At 39.3% G+C, this 14,945-nt stretch overlaps 1 protein-coding gene across 3 annotated transcripts in view; it reads right to left on the bottom strand.

Annotated features, from left to right (window-relative positions):
* Positions 1-14,945, bottom strand: part of CASP8AP2 (caspase 8 associated protein 2) — a 34,686-nt gene that overhangs the window by 8,761 nt on the left and 10,980 nt on the right. For 2 of the 3 annotated variants that reach the window (XM_074948117.1, XM_074948118.1), the window contains exons 4-7: positions 13,825-13,925; positions 12,518-12,592; positions 11,356-11,471; positions 4,520-6,747 (exon numbers count right to left, since the gene is read on the bottom strand). In XM_074948117.1, coding sequence (XP_074804218.1) covers positions 4,520-6,747; positions 11,356-11,471; positions 12,518-12,592; positions 13,825-13,925 — 2,520 coding nt within the window. Of the gene's footprint in view, positions 1-4,519; positions 6,748-11,355; positions 11,472-12,517; positions 12,593-13,824; positions 13,926-14,945 lie in introns of those variants that run through there. The other variant, XM_074948119.1, reaches the window with a different exon arrangement.

Below are 14,945 nucleotides of genomic sequence, written 5' to 3'. Positions count from 1 at the left end.
AATACTTGAAAATTTTCACTATTTTACTCTTTACACAAATAGTTATTTGTTATGCTAATATTGTGCAAAGCTGTGTCTTTAGAGTCCAACTATGAAACCACAAAGCGTAACAAGATTTACACCTGAATTCTGGTTTTCCTTTACTGGTTTCATAATAAGGTCAAAATATGTAACATAAATCACTTATTTACTTTGGCATTCATTTCTCTGAATCAGGGCCACCAAAAGGGATGTAACTGTCCTTTCAGTATTTAAAAATCTATGAATCTACTAAGTAAGGGTTGGGTCCCATCACACTAGGCACTATAGACACAATAAGTTAATTTCAGTTGCGGATAACTTTAAGATAAAGATTAGTCCAGAGGTTAAACCAAACGCTACAGCATAAGAGACTGTTCCTCCTATTAATTTTTGATAAACAAGCATTTACTTTAGCTGTTTGAATTACAGAAATGTGGGAGACAAGGGGAAAGGTCAGGATTTTTTTTTTAATACTGCTTTCTCAAAAATTACTTATTTTTCCCCCTCACAATCAAGTTTACCAATTGTTTGATCTTTCAATTTTTAATACCTTATTGTAAAACCAATCCATTGGGAGTTTTTTTTAAAAGGCATCTGGTTAGAGTTAGTGCAATATCAAGCTATTAGACACAAATTTTGGCTCCCCATTATAAAAAAAAAATCAAAAAAATCATCTACATATGTGTAATTAAGTGGTAAATACTATTCGATTAAGATTAGTAGCTGTTTGGGTTTGTTTGTTGGGCACCCATATTTATTAATTTCTTTTATATTTTTAATTACATAGGTATTAAATATCCTTTTTCTCACTGACATCTCAACATTTCGTGTCAAAAACAAGAGAAAATATGAATTCAAAATAATTGCTTTCCACAAACAAACATTCTCCTGTGGCCACCTCTTTGAAGTCAGTGTTCTTGGACATTGATTTTCTATAGCTTCCAGAGCAGTAAAACTGTTATTCCATTAATGATTTTTGGAAAGGAATGGAGACAAAGATATTTGACAGTTACATAACAATTAATTACCTTCTACAAGTTTTGCAACTTTTACTGTTATTAAACAATGTTTTTCAGCTTTCTTTATGCAAAAACTCCTAAACCTTCTACCTAACCAAACTTTTAACAAACTAAAGCAGCAGCATATGCATAAAGCGTATCCTGGGACAGCTAAGCAGGAGTTATAATAGAGAGGAGTACTGAATTTCAGGACTAAGAGAGACTATAACTTCTTGCCTGTCAAAAACAGATGAAATGGCTATTACTATTAGAGAGTCTAACTTAAAGATAAAAATTACTACTTTGAGGTATGTGCAGTGTTGCTATAAACGTGCTGGTCCTGTGATATTAGAGAAACATGGTTGGTGGGGTACTGTAACATCTTTTATTGGACCAACTTCTGTTGGTGAAAGAGACGAGTTTACACAGAGCTCTTCTTCAGGTCTGGGAAAGGTACTAGTACAGAGGTGAGCAAACTACGGCCCATGGGACTGTCCTGCCCAGCCCCTGAGCTCCCAGCCGGGGAGGCTTGCTCCCAGCCCCTCCCTCTTAGTGGCCCGCCGCTCCTTCTGGGGAGTGCAGCTGGCTCTGGCCTGGCGGTGTGCTCCTGCTGCTCTGAGCAGCATGGTATGGGGGTGGGAGGTCCCGGGGGGCAGTCAGGGAGCAGAGGGTGGTTGGATGGGGTGGAGGTTCTGGAAGGGAGGGCAGTCAGGGAACAGGGAGGGTTGGGAGTGGGAGTCCCGGAGGGCCTGTCAGGGGGTGGGGGGTGTGGATAGGGGTGGGGGGCAGTCAGGGAGCAGGGGGGGTTGGATAGGGGGTGGGGTCCCAGAGGCGGTTAGGGGACAAGGAGCGGGGGGGGGGGGGGGTTGGATGGGTTGGGGGTTCTGAGGGGGGCAGTCAGGGGGTGGGGGCCAGGCTGTTTGGGGGAGGCACAGCCTTCCCTACCTGGCGCTCCATACAGTTTTGCAACCCCAATGTGGCCGTCGGGCCAAAAAGTTTGCCCACCCCTGTACTAATATATATAGTTTGAAATATGGCAGCTCAAGTCCTGGACCAGATGGATACTTTTTTTTTTTTTTTATAAACGACTCTAGGGATGTGCTATAGAATGATAATCCTTCATTTGGCATTTATTTACTTGGGGTCTAATCTCCTCAGGTCCCCTATTTCTATTTTCTTATCAACTAGTATCAGCTATATTTGCTGTTATGTTAAATATCACATTTGCAAATTTATGAATGGCTGTTCAGATGAAAAGATTTAAGAATTGCTGGTCAAGTGTGATAGGCAGAGTTCCACCAGTACACTGAGTTTTGCAGAAAGTAATGATTATACAAGTGTAGTAAAGTATGTGAAAAGGGATTTAAACTCTTCACCCTCTCCCATTTCTCCTCAGTGAATACACTAAAAGCTCCATTAAATCCCCCATTATAGTAATGGAAAGTGAAAGTTGAGATTTAACTACACAGGAGTCAGGAAATTCAGAAACAGGGTTACTGACTTTTCCCTTACTTCTCATGTTATTGTATCTCACGTGTACTTGATAGGACAGCTCTTCTGTCAATTTATGGTACACTCTAATGATTATTTGTATGTGAAATTTTCTGTTACTTTCATCCTGACTGTCTCATATTTGTAAAACATTTAGACATTCAAATTCATTTAACTGAGGGGAAGAATAGTTTGGTGGCTAACGCACACCCCTGGAATTTCGGAGATTCAGCTCCAATTCCCATCTTTCCCACAGACAAGTCATTTAGGGCCAAATTTTTTAAGGTATATAGGCACCTAAAGAGGAGATAAACATCTAGTGGGGTTTTCAAAAAGCATCTAGGCACCTGACTTCCATTGCAATCACTGGAGTTAGGCATTGACCTGCCTCTTTAAGCCCCTCAGTACCTTTAAAAATTTGCCCCCTTTGATCCCAGTCTCCCATCTGTAACTAGGGATATCACTAGAGGTGATCAGAAAGCGTGTGCATATTCCCCCACACCAATGGAAAATTTTAAATTTTAGGCAAGAATTTTAATATTTTGGTTTTCTGCTGAAATACTGCAATTCTGAAATGCCGCTGTGGTGCCTTGTCCTACCAGAAAGGTCAGTCTGTAGAGGAGAATGGGAGTACATCTCCCATAATGCACCAGTCTCCTTTCTTGGAGAGAAGCCAAGGTGCATCATGGGAGATAAAGTCCAGCTGCAGATCCTAGCTCATAAAAGAGAACGGGAGCATGAGGCACCAGAACTGCAACTCCCATGAGACACTGCAGCAGCATTTCATGATAATTTATTAAATATTTTGGTTTGTGAGCATTGTGTATTTCAACAAAAATCTAAATTTTCCACAGAAAACCAAACACTTTTTGCAAAACAATTCATTTAAACAAAACCCCAATCTTCTGTTGAAAAACAATCAGACCTAACCACTTCTACTTTCTACTCTACTTGGATGTTGGAAAGCTTAATTCACTAATGTTTGTAGAGCAGTGAGATCGTTTGCCACAGAAGTGCAAAATATTTTGGAGGTCTCAATAGTTTGGGTTACTATCAATTTTTCTGTGTAAGATAGGGTTTAAATCCTTTTGAAAAACAGGTATATAGAAGCCAACAAATAAAATTATTGCTGTATATGTTGGAAGAGTTTATGCATTCATTATGGATCAAAGTTATGATTGTCAATGGATTGTAGAAAATGAATTTTCATGAATCAATCCTAATTGAATGTATAAACTAACATAACAGATGCTTACATGAGATCCCTTCATTGGTCTGTTCATCCCTTTAATGACTATGTTTTTGAAATCGCAATGTTGTGTGTTTATTTTGCATAAGGTTAATACAAATTCCTTCACTCCTTAACTCCAATGTATTGTGTGTGAATCATAAACACTGAAGTCCAATTGCCCACTGCAATCAGGCAATCATAGATTCCCCACTATAAAGTGTGCATACAAAGGGGAATATGAAAGAGAAAGTAATGGCATAGACAAAGCCATTCTCTGGGTTTAAAAATCTCAAAAAGACAGTCATCTTCACTTCCCACTAATGCAGGGGTGGCTAACCTGAGCCTGGCAATGTACATTGGTAAATTCTCAGAGAGCCACAGTAATACATCAGCAGCCCCCCATAAGCTCCCCCACCACTCACAGGGCCTCCCACCCACTGGCAGCCCGACGGATCAGGACCTCCCCCTCCCCCCCAATCAGCTGTTTCCTGGCGTTCAGGAGGCTCTGGGGAAAAGGGGAGAGGAGCAAGGGCATGGCAGGCTCAGGAGAGGATGGAGTGGGGGCAGGGCCTGTGGCAGAGCCAGGGGTCGAGCAGTGAGCACCCCCCGACACATTGGAAAGTTGGTGCCTATAGCTCCAGCCCAGGAGTCACTGCCTATACAAGAAGCCGCATATTAACTTCTGAAGAGCCACAGGCTGACCACCCCTGCACTAATGCATATTTTGGAGAGATATCTAAAATTGAAAACAAAACTAGGATAAAATACAGATGAATACCTTTGTTATAACTCTTCACAAGTCCTTTGCAAGGGCTCTCCATCCTAAGTACTTTAACCAAGGGTCGCATTGGACTATTCAGTGGGCTGATAACCTTTGGAATGTACCTCAAGTGATTGAGATCAATGCTTAATATTGAATTGTCATCATCAGCAGGAACTGGGTTAGTTTCTCTTGCTTTAGTTCTAGGATCTATTTTATCACTATGAGAAGATGTTACTATACTGATTTCTGGTTCTGGCAAGTTTTGCTCCAAATTACAAGTGTTTTCATCAACTACTGGTATGCCTCCATCAGCTGGTATATCCCTGTCAGTTGGCTCAGATGTAGTCACGCCCTCCTTGTAAGGTACAGTTTTCGAAACACTGTTTTCCTTGGCAGGATACTGAAAACTTTCTCCAGATGCACCATCATTGGTATCTACCACTTGCATTAATGAGTCTGACTTCATTTGTCTAATATCATCTGTGACATTATGGGACTCAAAATCATCAGAACTAATGGTCTCCAAGTCATCATAATCAATGTTCCGAGCTTCATGATTCATAGGGCTTGCTAACTCAGAAACTCTGCATGTTGTGTCTGCCTCTTCCATCTCTTGTCCAGCCTCAGGAAGGGACACAGTGTTATCATTAGTCAGTTCAGGTTGCAGTGCATCCACTGTTTCTGTCAAAGCTGCAGGCTGCAGTAGGTCTAGAGTTTCTGCCAAAGCTTCATTTTCAGTTTTCCTTTTGATCTCAGAAACAGGTGTCTTTGGTTCCAAGTCTGTTTGAACTGGAACCTTGGTTTGCTCTACTGAACCAATACTAATAGGTTGGGCAGGTGTTAACATTTCTGTATGCCCTGGGGTCTCTGTACTACCTTTACTACTAGCTTTTTTGGAATCTGTTTCAATTCCATTATTTTGACAGAGAGGCTGTATTTTAGCAGGAGAAAGAGTTAAATTTAGCTTTTCCATAAAGCTTAGTTTTAGATCTTTCTTTTTTGTTCCATTTTTATCATCTTTAGCCTTTCCAGCTTTGTGCTCTTTTAAACCATCTGCTACTCTGGGTGTTTCTTCTGGTTTAGATGATTTGTTTCTCTCATTTTTTGTAGCATCTGTATTCTTGGATTCTTTTGTAGTCTGGTGTGTAATTTCTTTTGTTACTTTTCTTTCATTTCTAGGATGCCTACTTTCTTCCTGGTTTTCTCTCTCTCTTTTCCTTTTTTCTTCAGTTCTGTGTCTCTCTGATTTTGAATATGTAGTTTCCCATTCATATCTGCTGCTACTTTCCTTGGAGCGTGTATGTTTGTGCTCTCTGTTGCTGGAAGTGGAAGGTGAAGATCTTGCCTCTCGGGAACTATGATTATTTGCTCCCCCATCCCTCTTGCAATCTCCATCTGTTCCTCTTCTACAGTCTTCCATGGGGAACTTATGTGATTTGTGTGGGCTCCTTGCAGTTTCATTCTTTGAATGTGGACTATTCACTCGGCAAGACCTTCTTGGTTGTTCTTGTTGCTTTTCAGTTGATTTGTTTTTCTGTTCAAAATTCCTCTCATCTTTATCACGTGTTTCAAGGTCCTGTTTGTTTATGTATTGTGACCTTTCAAACTTATCACCTTGAGATTCGACTGTTTGTGATCTCTCCTTAATAGCTGTTTGTTTCTCCCAGGTAGAAATGTACCTATCAGTTCTATTTTCCACAGGTGGGCTACATTTCAGCATTTTGCTCTTACTTTCTTGCTGCAGCTCACTTTTACCAGATTTTTCTGAATATATTTGCAACTTTTGATGAGAGTCTGTGTTTCCCTGTTCACTATCTGTACTATTGCCAGTGCTCTGGTATGTATCTCTTTTGTACCTGTTGTCATTAGCCCTGCTATACTGCTCACCATTTTTCATTTCTCTTTCCTTCCTGTTACCCTTATTGGAGTAGTAGTCAAAGTTTTGGAAACAGATACGAGAACTGTCATTACAAAGCTCTTCAGGAGGATATCTGAGTAAATATGGAGAGTTTCTTCTTTCTGTGTGTGATTTTCCATCCTCCATATTGTGAGATGAATAACTGTGATGTATATCTTTGGAACAGTCAGTTTTCAATCTATGATCTGTCTTTGTATTGTCTACTAAAGAAGCAGCTCTGAATTTAGGATCTTTTGTTTTAGGTATCTTGGAGCACCTTGTGTTAGTTAATCCTGGAAGATACGTTTTAGTGTAGTTATTTCGATGACTGGGAAATTCTGATAGCCTATTTGTAAACAGAGAGAAGAATCATATTAAGTCTTGGTGTTTTTTTTATAAATTTAACTAAAGCCAAAATCCTATGAACACCTTGGTTCTTTCTTAAACTGTTATTCAGTGGTACTGATTAAAGGACAGCAAAGCTCACAATACAAGGCATTTATCTTAAAATTTCTAAGTTTGCAGCTTTTATAGGTGAAATTCTATAGAGTAAGAATTGCAGCTTAAGGGTCTATGTAGCTTGATCTTTCACAATTTACAGTGAATGTTTTTCGTATTTATTTTTCTAAATTCTCAGTTTGAAGGAAGAATTGGGTAAAACTACGACATTAAAAAAACCTTTATTTTTAAAGTACACCTAGAATTTTAAAAGCTGACAATCAATTCACTTGGCCTCAAAAAGCAACTCATTTGAAAAAAAGATTTGTGGTGAAATATCCCAAAAACAAATGCACAAGGAACCACAAGGCAAGAAAGATAGAATTGCATATTCTACATATTAGTTTTATTATTTGAAATTACTGTTTCATTGCCAAGCGGTGAAAAAGCTATAACCATCAGCACAAGACTCAGAGGTGGTCTCAGATATAATCAGGGCTTATGCCCTTCAGAATCATAAAAAGCAACCACGCTAACTCAGACAGCAAACCTGCCAGTATGTAGACAGGCAGTAAGAATAGGTGTAATATGATCAAACCAATAAGCAAATAAACTATTGTGTTGAACTTGCTGCACGCAAAAGAAAACAAGTAAATTATGATAATCAAGCCTCATCAAGGCCATGTGCAACTGCTGCAAGGTCATCACGGGGGGGCGGGGGGAGGGGGAAGAAGCACAGCCTATGCAAATAGTGAGGGGCATGCAAAAACTACATAGCTAGAACAGAAAAGACTCACTTTTGTGCCAGGTCCAGCATATGGCACTCCACATAAAGGGCCTGGTTAAAAACAACGCCATGTTTCTTACACTCTCATGACTAATTCTAAATGAATGCCAGTCCATAATCCAGGAAACGAAGTAAGAGCATAGTGATAACATATAGAAATCATACTTGTAGGTGTTTTCAGAGTCACGGATGAGATAGCTCTGATACCTACAACTTCTAAACTGAATCCAAGTATACCTTCAAAACTAAGAACAAACATGTAAGGAACTACAGGGCAAAAAAAAAAAAGACACTCATGTCAGTCCCAAGTAGAGAAACATTATTTGCTGACCACTTAGCAGCCAAAAAATGGAATTTGCCTATGGATGAAAAAACGTGGTTGTCCCTATTTTTGGTCTTATGCTTTCCAGTCAATAAAATTTTGTTGCTGCTGTGATTGCCTAAAGCCATTTCCCTGTACTTGGAATAAAAATGAGAGAGTATTCAAAACAAGCCTTTTTTTGTATGCCTGATTTTCATTTAGTGCTAATGTTTAATTTTGCCCTTAATTTAAGACACACTAAAAAACCTACTGGTCCTTATTAGGCTGAGACTAAGTCACATTGGAGATTATGTAATAACTCATTTTAAAATAAGTAAAAATTCTAATCCTTAGTATTATTTAGGTATTATGTTAATTAGGTTTGAAATCTAGATCTGATCAGACAGAACAGCTCACCTTTACCAGTTCAGCTTGCTACTGTTGTTAAGTGTTCACTGTGACTGCGTCCACCAAGATGTTTTAATCCTGGTCCTCTTTCACACTAATAGGGAATAGCCTGATCTGGCTAGAAAGCATCTACACTGGGGCCATTCACCAGTATTTGCATCAAATCCTGTGGGCTTTGCTGAATACGTGTATGAGCCTGTTTTGATTATTCTAATTTTGGAAAACCTATGTTCTGGCATCATAGTGCAACAATACAAGGAGAACAGTATTTCCATCAAGAGCAACAGACCCTGAAAGGCATGTATCCTGACAGTTAAAAGCATATGGGTACTGACATTTGTTTTGAACTTGATGGTATCGAAGTATTTTTTTTAATAACCCTTTTATTTCCCTCTCACTCAACAACATCTATGTAAAGTGGCTTAAACAGATTGTGACAATATACAGATTGTTAATGTGCCAATTCTTCTTTATCACTAGGGCACTGTGTGGACTTAAAACATCAAAACTGAAATATATGGGTCTGATTTTTCTACAGATTTGTCTCTTAAGACCCAGAGATGTTTACTTTTTCACAAATTTGCCATTGCTATAGATAAGTTTTTGGACATAAGGGCCAAGACTTGGTTTCATTGTTTGAGTTCCAGTATATTGTATTCTATTCAGGTTCTTGTACTGTACCATCACCACGGCATCTAAGAATATAACACTTTGTAGCTTTTTCAAAGCCTCAAACAAGGCATCTTTTCCTTATAAAGAGAGATTTCAGTCACAATGGTGATGAAGTCTGTCATGAAATATGTGCCCAAAATTTATCTGTCGGGATTGCCATAAGAATGCCCATAACACTGACTAAATCAGCCCTTGACCAGTCATTTCCTACAACATATCCTAATGGGATGACAGATAAATGGGGATGACAGTGTGTTATGACCTGACTAGTAGCCTAGAGTGCATGATGGACACCTCTGAAGTAGCTAATAATTGCTTCATTATCTTTTGGGGACTTACAGAAGTATAGTTTGAAAATGTTTTTCAAAATAAAGATTTTGAAAGAAAACAATAGTTTTGAGATCTAGAATGCTGAACTCAAGGTTGTGAAGAAAACAGCTAGCTTGTCACAGCCATCAATTGAAAGAACTAATAGAACAAGGCAATGTGTGTTTATCAGACTGTATACTATTCAAATACAGTCATGTGGACAATACCTCATGACAACTACGAATAAAGACAAACAAACATTTTTTGATCTCAGTCACAGCACTTCTGATAACCATCTCTAAAAGAACTTCATACAGTTTAGGTGCTAATGACCTCCAGCACTGCAACATCTGATTATCTCACAAACAATGGCTTTATCCTCACAATACCCTTTAATAAGGTAGGGAAATTTTTATTTCCATTTTACTGATGGATAAACTGAGGCACAAATAAACTAAGGGACTTGCCTGAGGTCATAGAGGTAGTAAGTGACAGACTGGGAATGTAACCTAGCTCTCTGGAGTCCCAGTCTTACGCTTAGCCTCAGAGTCCAGGACCCAGACAGTCAACTCTTTTCTAATCTACACACTTGTGCTTTGAACTCCCTGGCCTAGGACAGCCAGAGCATGACAAGTTGCTAATATAGACAGCCCCCTCATAACTAACAGTGGAGGTAGAGCTCTTCAACATCTGGCTAGAAAGGCCAGCAAGAAGTATCCAAAAAAAAAATCTATTGGGTTTATCAATCTGAGACTTTTAGAGTAGACTAGCTCTGGAACAAAAATATGGATGAGATAGTCTACATCAGTGGTCACCAACCTGTCAATCATGATCGACCAGTCGATCCTGGAGCCTCTGCCAGTTGATTGCCATCTCCGGGCCACTAAAAGTCTGGCAGCGCAGCGGGGCTCCCCAACTGGGAATCAGCCAATGGGAGCTGCGGGGATGGCGCTTGTGGGCATGGACAGTGCGTGGAGACCTGCTGCCCCCCTCCCGCCAGGGGTCACATGCCATCAGGAAGCCACTTCCGGGAGTGGCATGGGGGCCGCAGCAGGCAGGCAGGCAGCCTGCCTGAGCCGCGCTGCACTGCGGGCCGGGAGCTGCCTGTGGTAAGCACTTCCCGGCCAGAGCCTGCACCTCGCACCCCCTCCTGCACCGCACTCCCCCTGCCCCAGCTCGGTGCCCTCTCAGAGACTGCACCCCTCACCCTTTCCTGCACCCCAACACTCTGCCGCAGCCAGGAGCACCCTCCTGCACCAAACTCCCTCCCAGAGCTTGCACCCCTCACTCCAACCCCCTGCCCCAGACTCAGCCAATGCACACCCCCACAGTTGAGAATGTTGTACTGATTTGTGACAATCCCTAAAAGATTTTGAATCTATAAACCACAAATGACACTAATAAAAAGTAAAATTATAAAACATCCAGTGGATTCTATAAGATCAGATGCAGTGTGACCATATGACCCCTGCACCCAAACTCCCTCCCAGAGCTTGCACCACAATCCCCTACCCCAAGCTCAGCCCTTGAGCCCCCTCCACACACCAAACCCCTCAGCCCGGTGAAAATGAGTGAGGGTGGGAGAGAGTGAGCGACAAGGGAGGGGGGAAATGGAGTGACTGGGGCGGGGCCTCAGGGAAGGGGCAGGGTAAATCCTGGGTTGACCTTGAATTCAAAAAGTGATCTTGCGTGTAAAAAGGTTGGAGACCACTGGCCTACATTGAAACACATACAATGGAATGATTAAAGTCCCCAGTTCAAACCTGACCCAAAGATAAGGTTAAGCATATGGTCAGGCCATAAGAAATTCTCAGTGATTTCTGGGTTGAACCCAGAGAGTTCAGATCAGCACTTCTGACAAAAAAAAGAAAAGAAAAGAAAAAAAAAAGGACTAAGATTAGCTATAGACAACCATTTACTAAACAGCGATTTTTCATGTGTTCATTTCCACTTAAAATGCATAAAAAGTTTTTAATCGAAGGCTATAAACCTATGTTCAAACAAAAAGTAAATAATAAATTAGACTTGTCTACTTGTACCTTTGGTGGAGGTTACTAATTTCCTCATCTTTGCGATTAATTTCCACTCTAGCAGTTTTGATAAGTGCTGAAATATTCTTTTTAAGTGCCTGATTTTCATTTTGTAGAATGGAGTTCTATTTAAAAAAATGCATGGAGAATTAGCTTCAAATATTTACCCTCACACATGCATTAAAACATCATTAGACACACAGGATAGCAATTAGAAAAACAGACATTCCTATTAAAGCAGACTACAAAATGTATGGCAATAGTTATGTAAAAGGCAGTGAATGAATGGTCTCTACACGAGTCAAAAGTCTTCATTCTTACTTATGTTCTTTGTGTTTTTGATATATTAAAAAAATATATATAATCACCAAGATGTAACCATGTTTTATACTGAGTGCCCATAGAATTGTACTGATGTAATCCACATCCTTCCTTGCTCCAGGCCCTCTACTATTTGTTGCTCACTGTCATTGTGTCAAGTGTACAATTTAGCTTGGAAGCTGTACAATTCTCTCCTGGCAACATTAGTCTACAGCAGGGCCTACTGGGGTTGATAGTGGGCATCAGATTATTCTCAGTAAAGCATGACAAAATACAATTATGTAGGAACAAATTCTGAGGCATTGAGCATTTTCAGCTCTCACTGCCATCAGTGGGAGTTGAAGGTGGTTCAGCATCAGGTCTTTATTTTTTGCTTTCAACTCCCTAATCTTCAGGATTAACTACTCTGAAGGGCTGTGGAGACCCTGACACATTATACATTAAACAGACAATATCAACAAAAGAACTGAACATCTTTCCAGAAGCAGCCATCCAGCTCGCTCTCTTTTTAATTTTTTCATTTTTTAGAAGTATAGAGTTAGGGTTCCTAACAGGCTAGCTTACATTATTGTATGTAATTTTAGAAACACAAGTTTATCTATCTAGTAATCTACTAAAGGCACTGTCACATTTTGAATATATCCTACAGAGGCGCAACAAGTGACTGTCTTTTGCTTTAAAGATTCCTGGGAAAGTTCTTGCAGTAGATACCTACCAGAAAGATATGATATTTAATTAGTTGCGTTATTATCTCTTAAAGCAATATACTTCGGATGCCTTATTAGCGTATTTAAAGCAAACTGAATTCTCATTGATAAAAGTTTTAAAGATACCCTTTAGCACACAGTACCTGTGCCTGTATTTCCTTAAAATTCTTCATCAACTCTTTAATCTGCTGCTGACATTTTCCATACTCTGCCTTCAACTGTAAAATAAAGGAGTTTTCACTTTATAGAGGATGACTATTTTGCAAAAGTTGGTTAACGGTTCTAAGATTTGTATCTGGAAACTGTTCTTTAGTTAAGGACATAGCTTATAAAATGACATTTCTTCCCAATACCATTCTCATTTTAAAATATTAACTGGTCTAAAAAGCTGTCAGATTTAAAAAAAAAAAAAAAAAAATCATGTTAGCTTATTTATGTGAGTGTATAAAATAACTTCCCCAGTTTGGGTGTTAAAAAAAAGATATGAAAAAGCTCACTGACTTTCACATGAGCAGAGTAAACTTACATGTGCATATATGTACAACAGTAGTAAGCTAGGGAGGTACAGGGAGCCAAGCCACTAGGAGATGAAGATGAGCTTATCTGGAGTCACAAAACAAGCTTCTGCAGAAGTGGAACTTCTGATGAGTTCAAAAACTGTGCTAAGCAGCAACTCTGCATGCATTCCTTTTCTTACAACCTTTAAGAGCTGTATGGGCAGAGCAAGTATAGCTCTCTCTGGTTTTGTAAAGTACCAGTCCCCATCAGGGACCCTGTGAACTTTATGTAATGCAGAGGACTCATATTTTAAACTAAATATAATGAAAAATGCCAGATCCCAACCTTTCCAAAAACAGTCAAGGAACAAGTTCTTGTTGAGGTAAAAAAAAATGAAGAAAGTTTTAGAGTTTCTAATTTAAGATATTTTTTGAATCATACAGAAGTTAGGAAACTTTTATAAAAATGAACATGCAATTTTCCAAACAGTCATACTTATATCACAGTTTAGCCAACTGCCTCCAAATTTTCAAAACATTTTTTTCTTTTTATTCAGGAACTACAATTCAGAGGTTTAAGGTAAAGTAGTTCAAGTTTTGCAGTTTCAAGATTAGTTTTCTGAGAAGCCCAATCACACCCTTAAGTATACAGATCATTTCTCCATAATCAGTGCAAGAGTTTTCATAATATAACTGGGAGGAGGACTGAAATGTCAAAGGGTATAATCTCATCATGACACTTCATACATTAACATGAGAATAGACAATGCCATAATTAGAACACAAGCCCAATTCTCTTACATAACCTTTGAAATTAAGATAAAATTGTTTAGTACATAGTTTTGTTATATTAAATTTTTTTTTCTTCTATGATTTGACCACTAGTGTTGTTTTAAAAACAATTTTTGCAGTCTGCTAGCATGTGACATAGCTGTAATCATATTAATACACACATCATTGTAAGTTGCTTCCTTTGCAGTTCCTTCTTCAATCAGGATCTCATCAAATAAGTTTAAACAGTTTCTTGTGGGTGTAGAGTTTTGAGCAGGATTGTCTGAAATAAGAAATACTCATTAGGTAAAGGAAAAAAATATGATCAAAGTAGTTTGTGTTATGCAGTGAGCAGACTTCTGTCATAGAGGAGAGGCCTTTTAAACAAGACAGCTCACATTCTTCAGTGAGAAAGTCACAACAGTAAAAAGATTCTCCCTGCCCCACTTTAATATTTGTGCTACTTTTATTTTATTTGAAAACGTAAGGGCCTAATTTGCATTCTAATGTAAACGTAAATGAAATTTACTTTTAAAGTCTACTTGCAAATATTTTGTTTACATTTTTTTATTGTTGTTACTGATTCATAGGACAGCTACCCTCACTGAGGTGCATTTTACATGATTGGTTAATACTGTTTCCAATTAAAACAGAGAGCAAATGCATAGCAAGCCCTTTAATTTAAAAGTGCTGAGAAGGGGTAAAACTAGATGGTAGGCCAAGTTTCCAGTATTTTAAAAGTCAGTAATTAATGGATAGCCAGAACAAAGTGTGTCTTGCAATGCATTCTGCATCTGGCTGGGTTCAGTCTCAGAAACATTTGAGTGGGAGAAGATTCCTGGGGCAGAGACCAGCTACCAAGAAAGCCCAGCCTCTGACTCCTGAGAGTTACAGGTAGCAGGCAGGTCAGTCAGAAAGAGAAGGGGCAGTCTCACACTCAACCCAGTTACCAAGAATGTTCCAAAATGAAGGGCACTTAGAATATAACTGGCAAACTTTCCTCTTTGTTGTTTTATGTCCCCTTTCAAGTCTTGACTCACATGCTTTAGCTCCACTGTAATGCTAAAGCATAGACCACAGACGTCAAACACTCTCCCTCATCCTATCTGTATGTTTTGTTCATCAGTCACCTCCTATTCAGGCACCTAGACTTCAAAATCTCTGTGACAGGGATGTTATTTGGCTACACAGTGCCTACCACAATGGGGCCCCAATCCTTGACTGAAATTCTTAGATGCTGTTATACCAATAAATTAAAAACCAGCAGGATCTTATTAAAGGGAAAAAGGCAAAATACCACATT

The sequence above is a fragment of the Natator depressus genome, chromosome 3 (genome assembly GCF_965152275.1).
Source record: "Natator depressus isolate rNatDep1 chromosome 3, rNatDep2.hap1, whole genome shotgun sequence".
Taxonomy (NCBI): Eukaryota; Metazoa; Chordata; order Testudines; family Cheloniidae; genus Natator; species Natator depressus.
The sequence above is the reverse complement of the archived record's forward strand: the minus strand, read 5'-3'. Positions and strand labels throughout refer to the sequence as shown.